General features: G+C 45.5%; 1 protein-coding gene across 1 annotated transcript; it reads right to left on the bottom strand.

The window, feature by feature from the left end:
• Positions 1-1,311: 1,311 nt before the first annotated feature.
• Positions 1,312-11,669, bottom strand: LOC118360196 (cytochrome c1-like). Its single transcript, XM_035739440.2, has 4 exons — positions 11,251-11,669; positions 5,324-5,659; positions 4,904-5,012; positions 1,312-2,813 (listed from the first exon to the last, which is right to left on the bottom strand). The coding sequence occupies exons 1-4, from the start codon at positions 11,315-11,317 to the stop codon at positions 2,807-2,809; spliced, it is 519 nt and encodes a 172-aa protein (XP_035595333.1). The 5' UTR covers positions 11,318-11,669; the 3' UTR covers positions 1,312-2,806.
• Positions 11,670-13,713: the final 2,044 nt, after the last annotated feature.

Below are 13,713 nucleotides of genomic sequence, written 5' to 3' on the forward strand. Positions count from 1 at the left end.
GTCGACAGGCCTATGAAACAGCCCGTCACCTCTTGAGCAGGACAGGGGTGTGTACGTGTGCGCAGGGAGGCTGGGGGAAGCAGCCATAAAAACCCAGGCAGGAGGACACCGGCACAATGATTTATTTCACACACACACAAAGCTCATGTTTACGCCTGCACACTGCACAAGTGGGAGCTTATGAGGGAGGTATTGTACACGTGAGGCAGGGAGTTGTTTGTGTGTGTGGGTAGCTGCAGTCTGTGAACGTGTGCGTTGACAGACAAGACTGAAGCTGTGTTTACACAGGCAGCCTAATTCATTTTTTTTAACCAATCTTTTTCAGAGCTGATCTGATTGGTCAAAATACCAATTTGTGAGTTGGGCAGCCTGAGTGTGGCTGTGTGCCTATCCGGGCTTCTGCATCAGTGCGAAGGTGATGCTTGTAGTCTTGCATGCGTGCATTCATGTGTACAGTATGTACCTGTAAATAATAATGTATACAGTTGTGTTGCGTACATCTGCATGTGCATGGAGGAAGTGACTCCACCCTGGGGCAATGTACACAGAGTTTGCCCTAGCACCTCCTGTGGGGTGGGTGGGGAGTCCATGCAGGCTGTGTAATGACAGGAGACCAGAGCTGGGTAAGCGTCACAACGGCCCATTGCCTCTCCATCTTCTCCCTCTCAAAAGACTCCATTGTTCCCTGTGTGGAGGGAGAGAGCAGAGCTAAAGGGGGATGAAGCTGGCAGATTGGGGGCGACTAGGGCAGTGGGTTTTGGGACGCTGCCTAAAACCACATGGAGGAGAGAGCAAGACACAGGCCAGCTCTGTGTGCCTCACAGCTCACTGTTGGAGAGCTGCCCCAGGTTAACAGTGCCGTACGAAAAACTCCACAACATAAAAAGACTCACGTAGCTGTCAGAGAAACACCCCAGCCGGAGAGAGCTAACGGACTCACCAGTCCATACAGTACCGCATTTGTCCATAGTTTGTAGTGTTTCAGTGGAGGGATGTTGAAATTTTGTGCATTACCTGACTGGAGCAATCAGCTTTCGCCACTGACTTCTACCCCAGTGCATGCTGGGTAGTGGTGTGTGCTAATTTTACACTAAAGATTGTGGGGAAACAGTTGTGTTAAAAGCAGTGTCATGAGATAATGAATTGCTTCCTGTGTCAGCACCCCTTGTTTGGCTTGAGATTTTTGGGAAAATTACTTAGGGAATCTGACTTTAGGCAGTGTCATGAAAACGTGATTTGATGAGCAACAAAGACAATACAACGTCTGAATTCTACCAACAGACACAAATAGAAACACGTCTCAAGCCAGTGTATATTTGGAGTGTTTTCACTTGTTTATTGAAACAGTATGAACAAAAACACTTGCAATTAAATAAAAGGACAACAAAAATCTGACAAAATGAAAGACCTAGATTTGATAATATGGAGCAAAAGCAGAAACAAACATCGTTGCAAACGATTGCAGTGTCTAAAGCGGATCCATTAAACAATTGTCATCCCTCATTCAGTGCACTTATTAACAGAGTTCTGAAAGCAAGCGGAGCTAAGCTGAGACTGAATCATTTTTACACCCATTAATGTCCACTAACGATTATGAAGAAAATGTGCCTAAAACTGGGTGCAACCATGAAAGTCAAAACATCCTTTGCATGCATTCAGGGGGGAACCTGTATTTAAAGATTATGTGTGCTTGCTTGGTATACTCCATCCAAACTAAAGTAAGCAGAAGTACAGTGAATACATTGTAAAAGACAATGCTAGCAGAATGGGGGCTGATGACTTCTACCTGTATACGGAACACATGATTTTGTGAGAACCTGAAGTCGGTCAACGCTGTCCTATTGGAATGGGTGACAGTTAAAAGTACAGTCCATTCACATTAATGCACTTTAAAAGTAAAATCTCCAAACTATCCAGGGAATTACCAGAGACAGTGGCACAAACCCTTCTGGAAAATCTCACAGATCTGTATTAGGTTTTTATGTCAGTGTTAAAGCTGGCAGAATGTCACGTTACACTTGCAAATGAGGCGTCTTTTCATTAGCCCCTCGCTAACCCTCAGAACATGAGCACAATGTCGAGACAACTTCTGCATACAGTGCTTCATATAGTTGTTGAACATTTTGGTAGGTAGGGACTCATTGGCTAGGTGTTAAGGTGAGAAAATACTATGTGGATGTTTTTGGCTGCTTTCCAATGTTCCATTAACTGAATGCTATAGTGAGCAACCGCAACATATAATCAAGTAATAACTGTAGTCCCTTTGCATGGTATATACACCCTATTAAAATCACCACATTCTCTTCCGCCTTTTCCCCCCCTCTGTATTAAACTTTTTATTTGAATTTTCTGTTTCTTTTGTGTCGTGTTTCTAGGTCGTCTTCAACTCAAATGCAAATTGGAATTAATGTACACACCACTGCATAAGAGACAGCGTTTTCTACCACAAGTTAAATAATCCCTTGCTTCCTTTCTTTTTACAAACACATGTGATAAAATCCTGAAATTCACTGACATCCTGTGGGTCACTGTGGATGTCAGTGGGGGGGGTCACCCCTGTTTGGATATTAGCGTGGAGGGTTGTTGTGTGGTTGGGCAGGACCATTGATATCAATGGCTCTGTCTGGGGGTTGGGGGAGAAACATTCTTCTCCCCCCCCACACCTCCCCCTCCTTTTGGCAACAGTACAAGATCTTGGTTAGGTTCGTGCTGGTAGCATGCTTGTTTAATGACAGGAAATTACGTAGTTCAGCAGTTCAGAATTGCCAGAACTTTTTTGGGACTTCCTGTCTTGCAGCCTTTCTCCTCAGGGGCTGAGGGATGAAGAGAAGGAGAAAGAGTAAAACACACAACAAAATCTGCTCACGGCTCATACATTTCAGATGATTGAAAAAATGGTTTGGATAAATGAGATCTAAAAAGCTGCTTGGTTTATGATTTTAACGATACCACAGCACATGGAGAACATTTACTTTTAGTAAATGTTTCATGAAATGTGATAATTCGTAGAGGGGGGGATGACCCCAAAATAAGGAAATAAAAACATGGGTGATTGTAACTGAATTAATTCCAGTCACTCATATACTGCATGCTATCTTAGTTATGGGCACTACAGCCATTCGGGAAGTATAAGGATATAGTTAGTTTTGAATGGTTTAAAGGAGAAACATACTTGACATAATGGTATTCATTTAATACATTGTACTCAGTTCACACAGTTTAGGTCAAGTTGGTACAATAAAAAAAGTGCTTCAAAACAGACCAACAACATCTGTGTGTTATCCTCATAACTAATTCATTCAAGATGACAACCTTGAGTTGCTACTCCGCTTCGAACCATTATGCCATTGAGACAGCCAGCCTAATCAATCACAAGTGATGTAAAGCCAAACAGCTGGGAAACCATTTGTCAATGGACCCACTAAGTCCATACATGAGCCCTTTGACTGAAATTGAAGTGCAAATACAGCCACTTTGTTTCACTGAATGAACAATGCCTGATGGCTCATTGGCCCATGAGTGGATGTCTGAGAGAGCAGTAGCAACCAACAGCCTGTCGATCGGCGATGGACAGACACAAAGGCTGCATCCTAAATGGCATTCTCCTTTATGGAGCACGACTTTTGACCAGGGCCCTAAAAAAGGAACTAGGGTTCAATATGAGACGCATAATTTGTTTTGTGTCTGTGACTTTGGACCACAGAGAGTCATGGGGTTAAGATGATTAACTGGGAAAACAATCAAAGAGAAAATGACAGCAACCAAGATGCTCTCGTAGGTGGCAGCCTTTTTCTTAGCAGCAGCCCTAAGTCATAAACAATTGTTCCCCGTTAGCAGGCAAGCACATCCCCAAACATAATATTTTCAGAGGAAAAGGTGTGCGGTGTGGTAAGGAGTACAGCAGCTGTTGTGTCCAATATTGGAAGACACTTCTTGTTCCCATTTAAAACATCTATAGATACATTTGAAAAATTACCGGCTGGCTGCGACAGCCTGGACTCGGAACTCAGAATCTCTAGTGGCACAGCTAGCACTGCAGTGCCTTAGACCACTGCGCCACTCGGGAGGCCAAAACATATATTTTTTTAAAGAAATACAGACACTTCTATTTGAATCTATGATTCAAATGTGTTATGTTCAGAGGACCAATTATGGTTGACAAGTGATGCAGGTTGTCTTATCTATTAAACCATGTGCTTCGTAACACCCATTGCACCCACTTCACTATAGTATTTTGGGATTTTGGCAATGAAGCCCTTTATCTACTTCCCCAGAGTCAGATGAACACGTGGATGGCAAACAGTGTAGGCTGCTGAGGGCAGGACGGCTAATAATAATGGCTGGAATGGCGCAAATGGAATGGCATCAAACACACGGAAGCCACGTTTTTACGCATTTGATACCATTCCACTCCAGCCATTACCACGAGCCCATCCTCCCCAATTAAGGTGCCACCAACCTCCTGTGATAGCAAATATTATGTCTCTGCATCCAGTAGAACGGATCCTAACTGATCCCGTAGACTCAGTGTTTGCACATAGCTAGTTAGCATTGGCTTGCTAAACTACCTCTAACTTCCCTCATACTGGATGCAGAGGGAAATAAAATGGTTAAAAAATTATTCATCTGACTCTGGGAAAGTAGATAATGGGCTTAATTGCCAAAATCCCAAACTAGCCCTTTAAAGTACATGTATAAGTTGTGAAAATGAGAGTATAGTTTTATACAGTAGTAGCTTCATGCTTCTACAGCATGCAAGGTCCTCTAAGATCACAAGGCAAACAGGACATGCAGAGTGTGTGTACATGTGCACATGAGTGTGTGTGTGTGTATGTATGTATATATTCATATAAATAAATTGACCAATTCTAGTTCAATGGGTGTATCCCTTGGAGGAACTTACGAGTATTTGCCCATTCTCCTCACCAAGGCGATCACCACGGCGATGACAATGATCACTGCCACCAATGCGCCAATCACAATACCCACCACTTGTCCAGAGCCAGTGCCCTCTGTGGAAGGAACACAAAGACCAAGTTACCCAACCAGACTGACCTTGATAGGGAATCAACAACCCGTTTGGTGAAACAGGAAGGAAACAGAGAAGGGGAAAAAATTATGGAAATGGAGAGAGAGACAATCGACTAAAAGGCAAGGATAGAAATTTAGAGACTGGGGGGCAGAGCAATTTCATCTTGTCTTGAGCTCTACACATATCCTTGCCCTCTTTGATTCCCGCCTATGGGAGCACCTACAGACTGTAGCATTGACAGGGTTTCTCAGCTTCATGATCTCTACATCTGTAGCTGACATCTATCCTTACCCTCCTCCTCCACCACCAACTCCTCCTCCTCAGCCTCTGCAGCTGCCGTGGCTTCGGGATTCGCCGGGGCCATGGTGGCAACAGCAGGGGCCTCCGTTGTGGCCGCCTCCTGCCCGGCAGCCTCAGTGGCCTCGGACTCCGTGGGAGCGGCCTCTGTCACATTCGGGGCAGCCTCATCGACCTGAGTAGTGACGGGTTTATCGGTGGCAGGGGCTTTCGTTACGACCTCATCGGCCGCAGTCTTGGGTTCAGCCGTGGGGGCATTGGTGGCGCCTTCGAGGATATCGGTGGCAGCAGGGATATCCGACACCCTTTCTAATGGGGTCACCAGTGTGCCTGAGGGGCAGCAAAGAGGTCAGAGACTGCTAGAGGCAAATTAACAATATTCACACACGCTGAAGAGAAGGGCTACCACTTGTGATTGGATACATGACAACTGAGGTGAATTACTTTGAGTATGACCATAAAAATTCACTGTCATTTCACAATCGTTTTGAAATGTATTCGCTGGAAAGAGGGAAGTTAGAAAGTCCCTCATTGCAAGGGCATTGTGGGAAAACTCTAAAGAAAAAAACGACATATTAGCTCTTCTTTGACATTTTTTTATTTCTCTCCCAGCCCATAGCTTGATACATCAGTAGCAGTAAGAACATGGCTGCCACGACCCATGACTAAACAAATGTTGGTCCTCCCTCCTCCTCCCCAGTCCCATCCACCTTGCCCCTTTCCATCCTGTCTTGGGCCGTGTTTGTGCACTCGCATGCCTCATCCGCTGCCTCATTTCCTGTTCATGGAGTCTCCGCCATAACAGCCCCTGGATGGGGATGGCAGGAAGTCAGCATATGAGGCCATACCATTAAAACATAGTCACTAAGAGAGGAAAGAGGGGGAGGCAACAATGGACAATTCAGGGTAAAACACAACTGGGTGTATAATATAACGGGATCCAAATGACTTGGATGTGTTGAAATTGGTTGTTCGTGATATTACGAGAGACCAAAGACCAACATGGATCTCAACTTCAAAACATCCTCATCAGGCCATTTTTGGATGGCAATAAGAGTTGTAAAGGAAGCTCTGAGTTCAGTGGACTGTTTAAAAATACACTTATTTTACCAGTTAAGTTGACTGAGAACACATTCTCATTTACAGCAACGACCTGGGGAGAGTTACAGGGGAGAGGGGGATGAATGAGCCAATTGGAAGCTGGGGATGATTAGGTGTCCACGGTGGTATGAGGGCCAGATTGGGAATTTAGCCAGGACACCGGGGTTAACACCTCTAGTCTCTACGATAAGTGCCATGGGATCTTTAGTGACCAGAGAATCAGGACACCCTTTTAATGTCCCATCTGAAAGACGGCACCCTAAACAGGGCAATGTCCCCAATCACTGCCCTAGGGCATCGGATATTTTTTTAGACCAGGGGAAAGAGCGCCTCCTACTGGCCCTCAACACCACATCCAGCAGCATCTGGTGTCCCATCCAGGGACCAACCCTGCTTAGCTTCAGGGGCAACCAGCAGTGGGATGCAGGGTGGTATGCTGTTGTCAATGCTTGAAGTGAAATCTACCATCATCTATCCTATAATTGAATGAAACCCTCTTGTAATAAGAATAGCCTCTTTGATCAAAAGGGTTGGACCGCAAAGTACAAGCTGAGTGAGACCTTAATGTTGTGCTCTACAACCCGTCCTATCTGTGCCTGTTGGAAATATTCCCCTCCACACCACAACTGAAAGCTTTGCTTGGACAGCGCAGCTTCGAAATTAAGAAGCAGAAGTCAATTTCAGGGAAGGACTGAAATTATGGTTAACTTGCAAACTGGCAACATGTCCTTTTGCAATCCCTCCTTTTTCCTGAAAGTACTTTTTGCCCTTTTCGAATGTGCAGTTCAAAAACGTCTCCCAACTCCAGAAATAAGAAGCTGAGTGATCGGTCTAAACTTAGAACCTGACGACATTTCTTCCGTCCTTTTCCCTGATTGTTCGAGACCGTTCGTAATAGAGAATGCTTTACGAGTTAAATAACATTCAATAGAGATCTCACTCTCTCATTATTCTTAGTTCCCCATTTGCTCTGTCGTTCATTAGAAACGAGCAGGTTTAAATAGAACAAAACAGTTGTTCTCCCACTATGGATCATGAAGCACTTGAAACTGCAACGTTTATCATCACAGACATTCCAAACAAACAAAGTGCCTTGCGCTATATGTATTCATGCCCCCCCCCCCAGACCGCTAACAATTGCTTCATTATGTCTGCTGTGCTCACAATTAGCTCTAAGTACTATTTCCTTTCCACTGTGTTGGCTAATACAGATGCGCTAGTGAGTAAGAGAGCACGACATCTCTCTCCCACCATACTTCTCTCTCCATCCCTACCACTCTCCCCTATCTTCTCTCTGCCCCGCCTCACCCCGTGGATTAAGTTGTCCTGATAAAGGTTTTGGGAATGCTGTAGCTCTGCAAGAGGAGAGTGGTGTAAAAGGGTGAAGGGAAGCCCAAATGGAACGGTATGTTTTTTTACTTAGAGGGGAGAGCTCAGCGGCAGCCCATTCCGTTTATTCGCTCTCTAGCTATTTTGTGAACAGGGTCCCATGATGCCTAGTCCCAGTCTGTCTCTGATTTAATGTCCCATGATAGCCTGACCTCAGAGCAGATGTGTGCATGCATGAGTGCGTGCATGCTTGAGTTTGAGTGTGTCATCAGCTCCCTTAACCACCGCTGGGCATTAAGTCTCTCAATCGCCCTGCATTCAAATTTTTCTCAAACAAGCTCTTTGGAGAGAAGGGGGCATACAAGGCAGGCAGGCAAAGGGGCGAGAGCGAAAAGTGAGAATACAGCAAAGGGCCAGGAGAAGCGGTGGGGCCCGTATGGGGTGGAGACCCTGCCTGTCGGACAGTAATGGCATCGTGAGAGAGAAGAGAGGGGGAGAGAGAAAGATAGTGTGAGAGCGAAGGAGGGAGCAGGACACATCCATCACCATCACAATCAGCTGCCACCGAGGCTCCCCTGTGTGTGCATATGAGAGTGTGTGTGTAAGTCTGTGCTAAGCTGTCTGTAGACAGGAAGGGCCCATCTCAGACTTGTGAGGGAGTGTGTGTCTGCTGTGGCCCCGGAGCCCAAGAATGTTGTTCCTTAGCTGGGGAGGTATCTGCTCATCTCATCACAGTATGCAGCACAGCCAAGCCTCCCACACTAGCTGTAGGAGTCACGCATAAACATGTAGCGCGGCACCTCGCTGCCTGGCACTTTGAGTTGAGTGGGAGAGGTCCCATAGAATATTCCACTCTGGCTAACTGGCTCTTATCTTAGACACAATAGTGTCCACATACAGGCTGCGTTTATTTCCCCATGAGTGGAGATACAGGGACTTAAACATTTATCTTCTGGACAACATCACTGAGGCAACCAATGGCGCAAGACTTCTTCGACGCGATGGGCCTATATGAAATGTACTTGAACAATATATTGGGCAAACAATAATCATCAATAACAGACTTGTGAAATATCAATTCATCACAGAAATAGGCCAATTTATTAGATACACCACCCCATTCACTAATGTTCGCTCCTACAGACAGTGAGTCACGTGGCCGTGGCTTATTAAGCAGGCAGACAGGCGTTCAGTTACAGTTTGATTGAACGTTACAATGGGCAAAACAAGTGACCTAAGCGACTTTGAGCATGGTACGATCAACGGTGCACTGGACAATTGAGTTGTGGAAAAACATTGGTCCGACAAATCCTGGTTCCTGTTGCATCATGCTGATGGCAGAGTCAGGGTTTGGAGTAAGCAGGATGAGTCCATGGCCCCATCCTGCCTGATGTCAGCGGTACAGGTTGGTGGCAGTGGTGTAATGGTTTGGGGAATGTTTCCTGGCACATGTTAGGTCTCTTGAGCAACATTTGAATGCCGCACCTTGTAGAACCCACGCCACTTAGAATTCAGGCTGTTCTGGAGGCAAAGTGGGGTCCAACCCCGGTACTAAATGAGTGAACCTAAAACTGAGTGTATAGCGAAAAATATATTCCGTGAAACTCAATCTATTATTCATTACAGCAAAAATGAATTGAGAGGACTTAAAAAAGGGAGCCACAATAAATATCATGGAACATTAGTAATATATCAAATTATTCCTCTTCGCTCCTTGTCTGGCACGGTGGCGTAGGTGCTAGAAATGTTCATGCTGACAGTGAAGACACACACACCCTTGGTTCGGCCATGTTGTGGGAGTGCCCCCTTGATCTAATGGCAGGGCTGAATTACCCTCTCTGTCTGTGCCTGCCACACCAACCCTACAACTACGTCTGGGGCTATCTCGTTCGTGAGCTAAAATGGCCTCCACCTGGGCTGACTCAAATATGTTTGTTTTCTCAACACACAGATTTTGCTTTACAGAGGTAGGCTTACAACTTTCAACTCTACATTTTGGATGGCACATTTAAAAAAAAAAAGAAGGTCATTCTAATCCATAGAGACGTGAAGGAGAAGCTCGTCGGATGTTGATCCCTGAGTGGATTTCACATCGTACGCCTCGCCTTGGCGAATGAGCACACACTTGAGTCACTTTACAAGCCGGCACGGACAGTGAGCATTGACCCGTGTCTGCAGCCAGATGTGCTGGATGGAGTCTTTTAAAAAGGCGAGTGGCTCAGACAAAGCTCATTATGAGCTGGGAGGGGCGTCGGCGAGGACTGTAGAGGAGTCAAGAATCAACAGGCTTTGTTCGGAGCGTGTGCAAGTTGTTATATTTGTTTATTTTTGTCAGGGCATGGAGCAGAGAGGAGAAGCTTGAGGAGTTAACACTCTTTCCAATGAAGGCCTGTTTGTAAGAGGCACGTCTGGACGGTAAAGGTTGCCGTTTAAAAATAAATCCCACCAACTTCCTCCGCCCCTAGACTTATCAACCGGGAGTAGGGGGAATAGAATCAGGGGGCGGCCGGAATGAGGGGTGAAGGGGGCCTGTAAAGCTTGATACCCTGCCAAAGATGGGTAAATGTGGAGGGGGCGGTGGGTCCTGGCAGTCTAACAACATGTGGTAGGGGTGGGGCAGCAGCAGCCCTCACGTGTTCGCTCTCCCGGTCCCATCCATATGACAGTCTTAAAATATAGAGCCACCCTCTATTAATACCCACACGCAAACCGGCCCTGCCCTGCTGCACTCAGTCTCTGCCCCCTCCTCTCCTTCCCTCCCACACCATGGGGAAGGTCTTTGGAACCCAGGATTGGCGAGGGAGAGTGGGAAAGGGAGAGCGATGGAGAGGTGTAAGCTTTCCGATAAACGTGTACAGTGTGTATATTTGGCGAGTCAGACAGAGCACTATTTGGGAGCCTTCCAAAGGATATTCCTTTCACTCCCTGCCGGCAGCCAAGAACTCATGTGCACGAGGCACAAGACCTAGCACCATTACATCACATTCCCCCTAGTCTCCAAATCAAACTTTTCCTCCTCAGCGAGGCTTGAGGAGGGGGAATAGAATCGACAGACGATCCTCCCAGTCGGCCCTCTGTATTACATTAACACTCTCAGCCAAGGCTGGTCTTTTTCCATCCAGGATGAGCAAAATAAATTCACTGCTAAATGAACTTCAACCGAGAGGAGAATACATGAGTCCTATACCATAGCTGAGCAAATGTTAAATGACAAAGAACTACTGTGAAGAATAAAATAAAAACCAGCATCAAACAAACCAAAGAGAACATGTGTAAGTCTTCCTTGAGAGTGGAACTTTTGACCTAAGGACAAGGAGCAGCCCCGAGATTCAAATTCAGGACGCTCCCGGATACAAGCCAAACAGACAAAGGGTGTGTGAGTATGGGAAGAGAGGTGTGGTGTGTGCGAGTAAGTGTGAGAGCCGAGCAGAGTGACCGGACAGAGAGGACACGGTGTGCTAGGAGGGCTCGAGCCCTGGATGTTGACTTACTTGCGTGTGCGACGGCACAGAAGGGGCCGGCCAGGCCCAGCAAGAGCAGCAGCTGGACTTTGATCATGGTGACAAGTAGTCTTCTCCTCCGGTCAACAGCGTACAGAGACCCCGAGGGCGAAGAGCAACACTAGCCCCTATCACACACAGCACAACCCGCACTGGAGTCTCAAGGGAGGTAGCAAAAAAAAAAGAAAAAAGTAATTGAGGAAAAAGTTTGTGAAAAAGTCCCAGGGAACTTGTTGTAGATAGATAGACTTGGACTGTCAGAGGCGGCGAGGGCAGACGGGCACGGCTGAGGGAGAAAGGCGTGGAAAGGCGAGGGATGTCGACAGGGCAGAAGAAGAGAGAGGAGGTCTGGCTGGCTGCTTGGTAGAATGGAGAGAGACAGGCACAGGGCAAGGGAGAGAGAGTGTGAGTGTGTCGAGTGGAGGAGGGGTGCTGGTGGGGGGTGTGATGGGTGGGTGGGGGGCGGGGGGCTGAGCAGTGTAAGGTGGTCTCAGCCCTGGTCCTGCCTCCCTACTTGAACAGGCCAGTCCTGAGTGAGCCCCAATCTTCATGTAGTCCACCCCTCTCCAGTCCACTGTGAGGCTGCTGACTGCCTTGCAATACCAGCAGCATACACACAAATACTGTACATAAATAAACACACCAATATATTTATACACACGGTAGACACCACAAAAACATAAGCAATATGTTACATACAAATATACCCTCAAAACAAACACCTACCAACACAAAACCTTTACAGTGAGTGGAGAAAAACATTTCTAAATGTTTTTGTTTGTTTGAATTCAACATTTAATGATATGCAAGCAATCCAATTGGATCAAATTACACCAGGAAATAAATGACCATGTACTTAATCAGATTGTGATTTTAGATTCAGCTAGTGGTGAGTTTTCCCCAATATACATAAATACATTTGACTAAAAGGAGTGCCCATTAGTTCTATAGAGAATTCTGTAGGCATTACACTACTGTTTTAATGGATGTATCTTGTGGTTTCACTAAATGGTTTAGGTTAACATACAGGCATTGTTGACAGAGTGGCCTCCACAGTAAATGCAGTTGGAACACTATGTGACTAACACATGCGGTCATGGTGGTCCAAAGAGTTGACGAAAGTGCAAACATGCTCCAGCTTTGCACACTGGTGACATCTGTTGGAGGAAAAAGCAGCATGGTGTGTAAAAATGTAGGAAATAAATAATCAAATCAAATTTTATTTGTCACATGCAGCAAATACAACAGGTATAGTAGACCTTTAAAGTGAAATGCTTACTTGCAAAGCCCTTAACCAACAATGCAGAAAAATAAGAGTTAAGAAAATATGTACTAAATAAGAGAGCAACAATAACATAACGCTATATACAGGGGGTACAGGTTAATCGAGGTAATATGTACACTACCGGTCAAAGTTTTAGAACGCCTACTCATTCAAGGGTTTTTATTTTTGACCATTTTCAACATTGTAGATTAATAGTGGAGACATCAAAACTGAAATAACATATGGAATCATGTAAACAAAAAAGGTGTTATATAAAATATATTTGGATTTGTTTATTTGAGATTCTTCAAATAGCCACCCTTTGCCTTGGATGACAGCTTTGCACACTCTTGGCATTCTCTCAACCAGCTTCATGAGGTAGTCTCCTGGAATGCATTTCAATTAACAGGTGTGCCTTCTTAAAAGTTAAATTGTGTAATTTCTTTCCTTCTTAATGTGTTTGAGCCATCAGTTATGTTGTGACAAGGTAGGGGGGTATACAGAAGATAGCCCTATTTGGTAAAAGACCAAGTCCATATTATGGCAAGAATGTTTCTTTAAGTGCAATCACAAAAACCATCAAGCGATATGATGAAACATTCTCTCATGAGGACCGCCACAGGAATGGAAGACCCAGAGTTACCTCTGCTGCAAATGATAAGTTCTTTAGACTTACTTGAACTCTCAAGCATTTATTTGAGTCTGGTAACAGACATGTCAACATCAACTGTTCAGAGACACTGAATCAGGCCTTCGTGGTCAAATTCCTGCAAAGAAACCACTACTAAAGGACACCAATAAGAAGAGACTTGCTTGGGCCAAGAAACACGAGCAATGGGCATTAGACCAGTGGAAGTGTGTCCTTTGATCTGGAGTCCAAACGTGAGATTTTTGGTTCCAACCTCTGTCTTTGTAAGATCTGGTGTGGGTGAACGTAATCACTCCACATGTGCATTTCCCACCGTAAAGCATGGAAGAGGTGTTATGGTGTGGGGGTGCTTTGCTGGTGACACTGTCTGATTTATTTAGAATTCAAGGCACACTTAACCAGCATGGCTACCAAAGCATTCTGCAGCGAAACGTCATCCCACCTGGAATGCGCTTAGTGGGACTATCATTTGTTTTTCAACAGGACAATGACCCAACACCCAACACCCCTCCAGGCTGTGTGAGGGCTATTTTACCAAGGA

The sequence above is a fragment of the Oncorhynchus keta genome, chromosome 27 (assembly GCF_023373465.1).
Source record: "Oncorhynchus keta strain PuntledgeMale-10-30-2019 chromosome 27, Oket_V2, whole genome shotgun sequence".
NCBI lineage: Eukaryota > Metazoa > Chordata > Actinopteri > Salmoniformes > Salmonidae > Oncorhynchus > Oncorhynchus keta.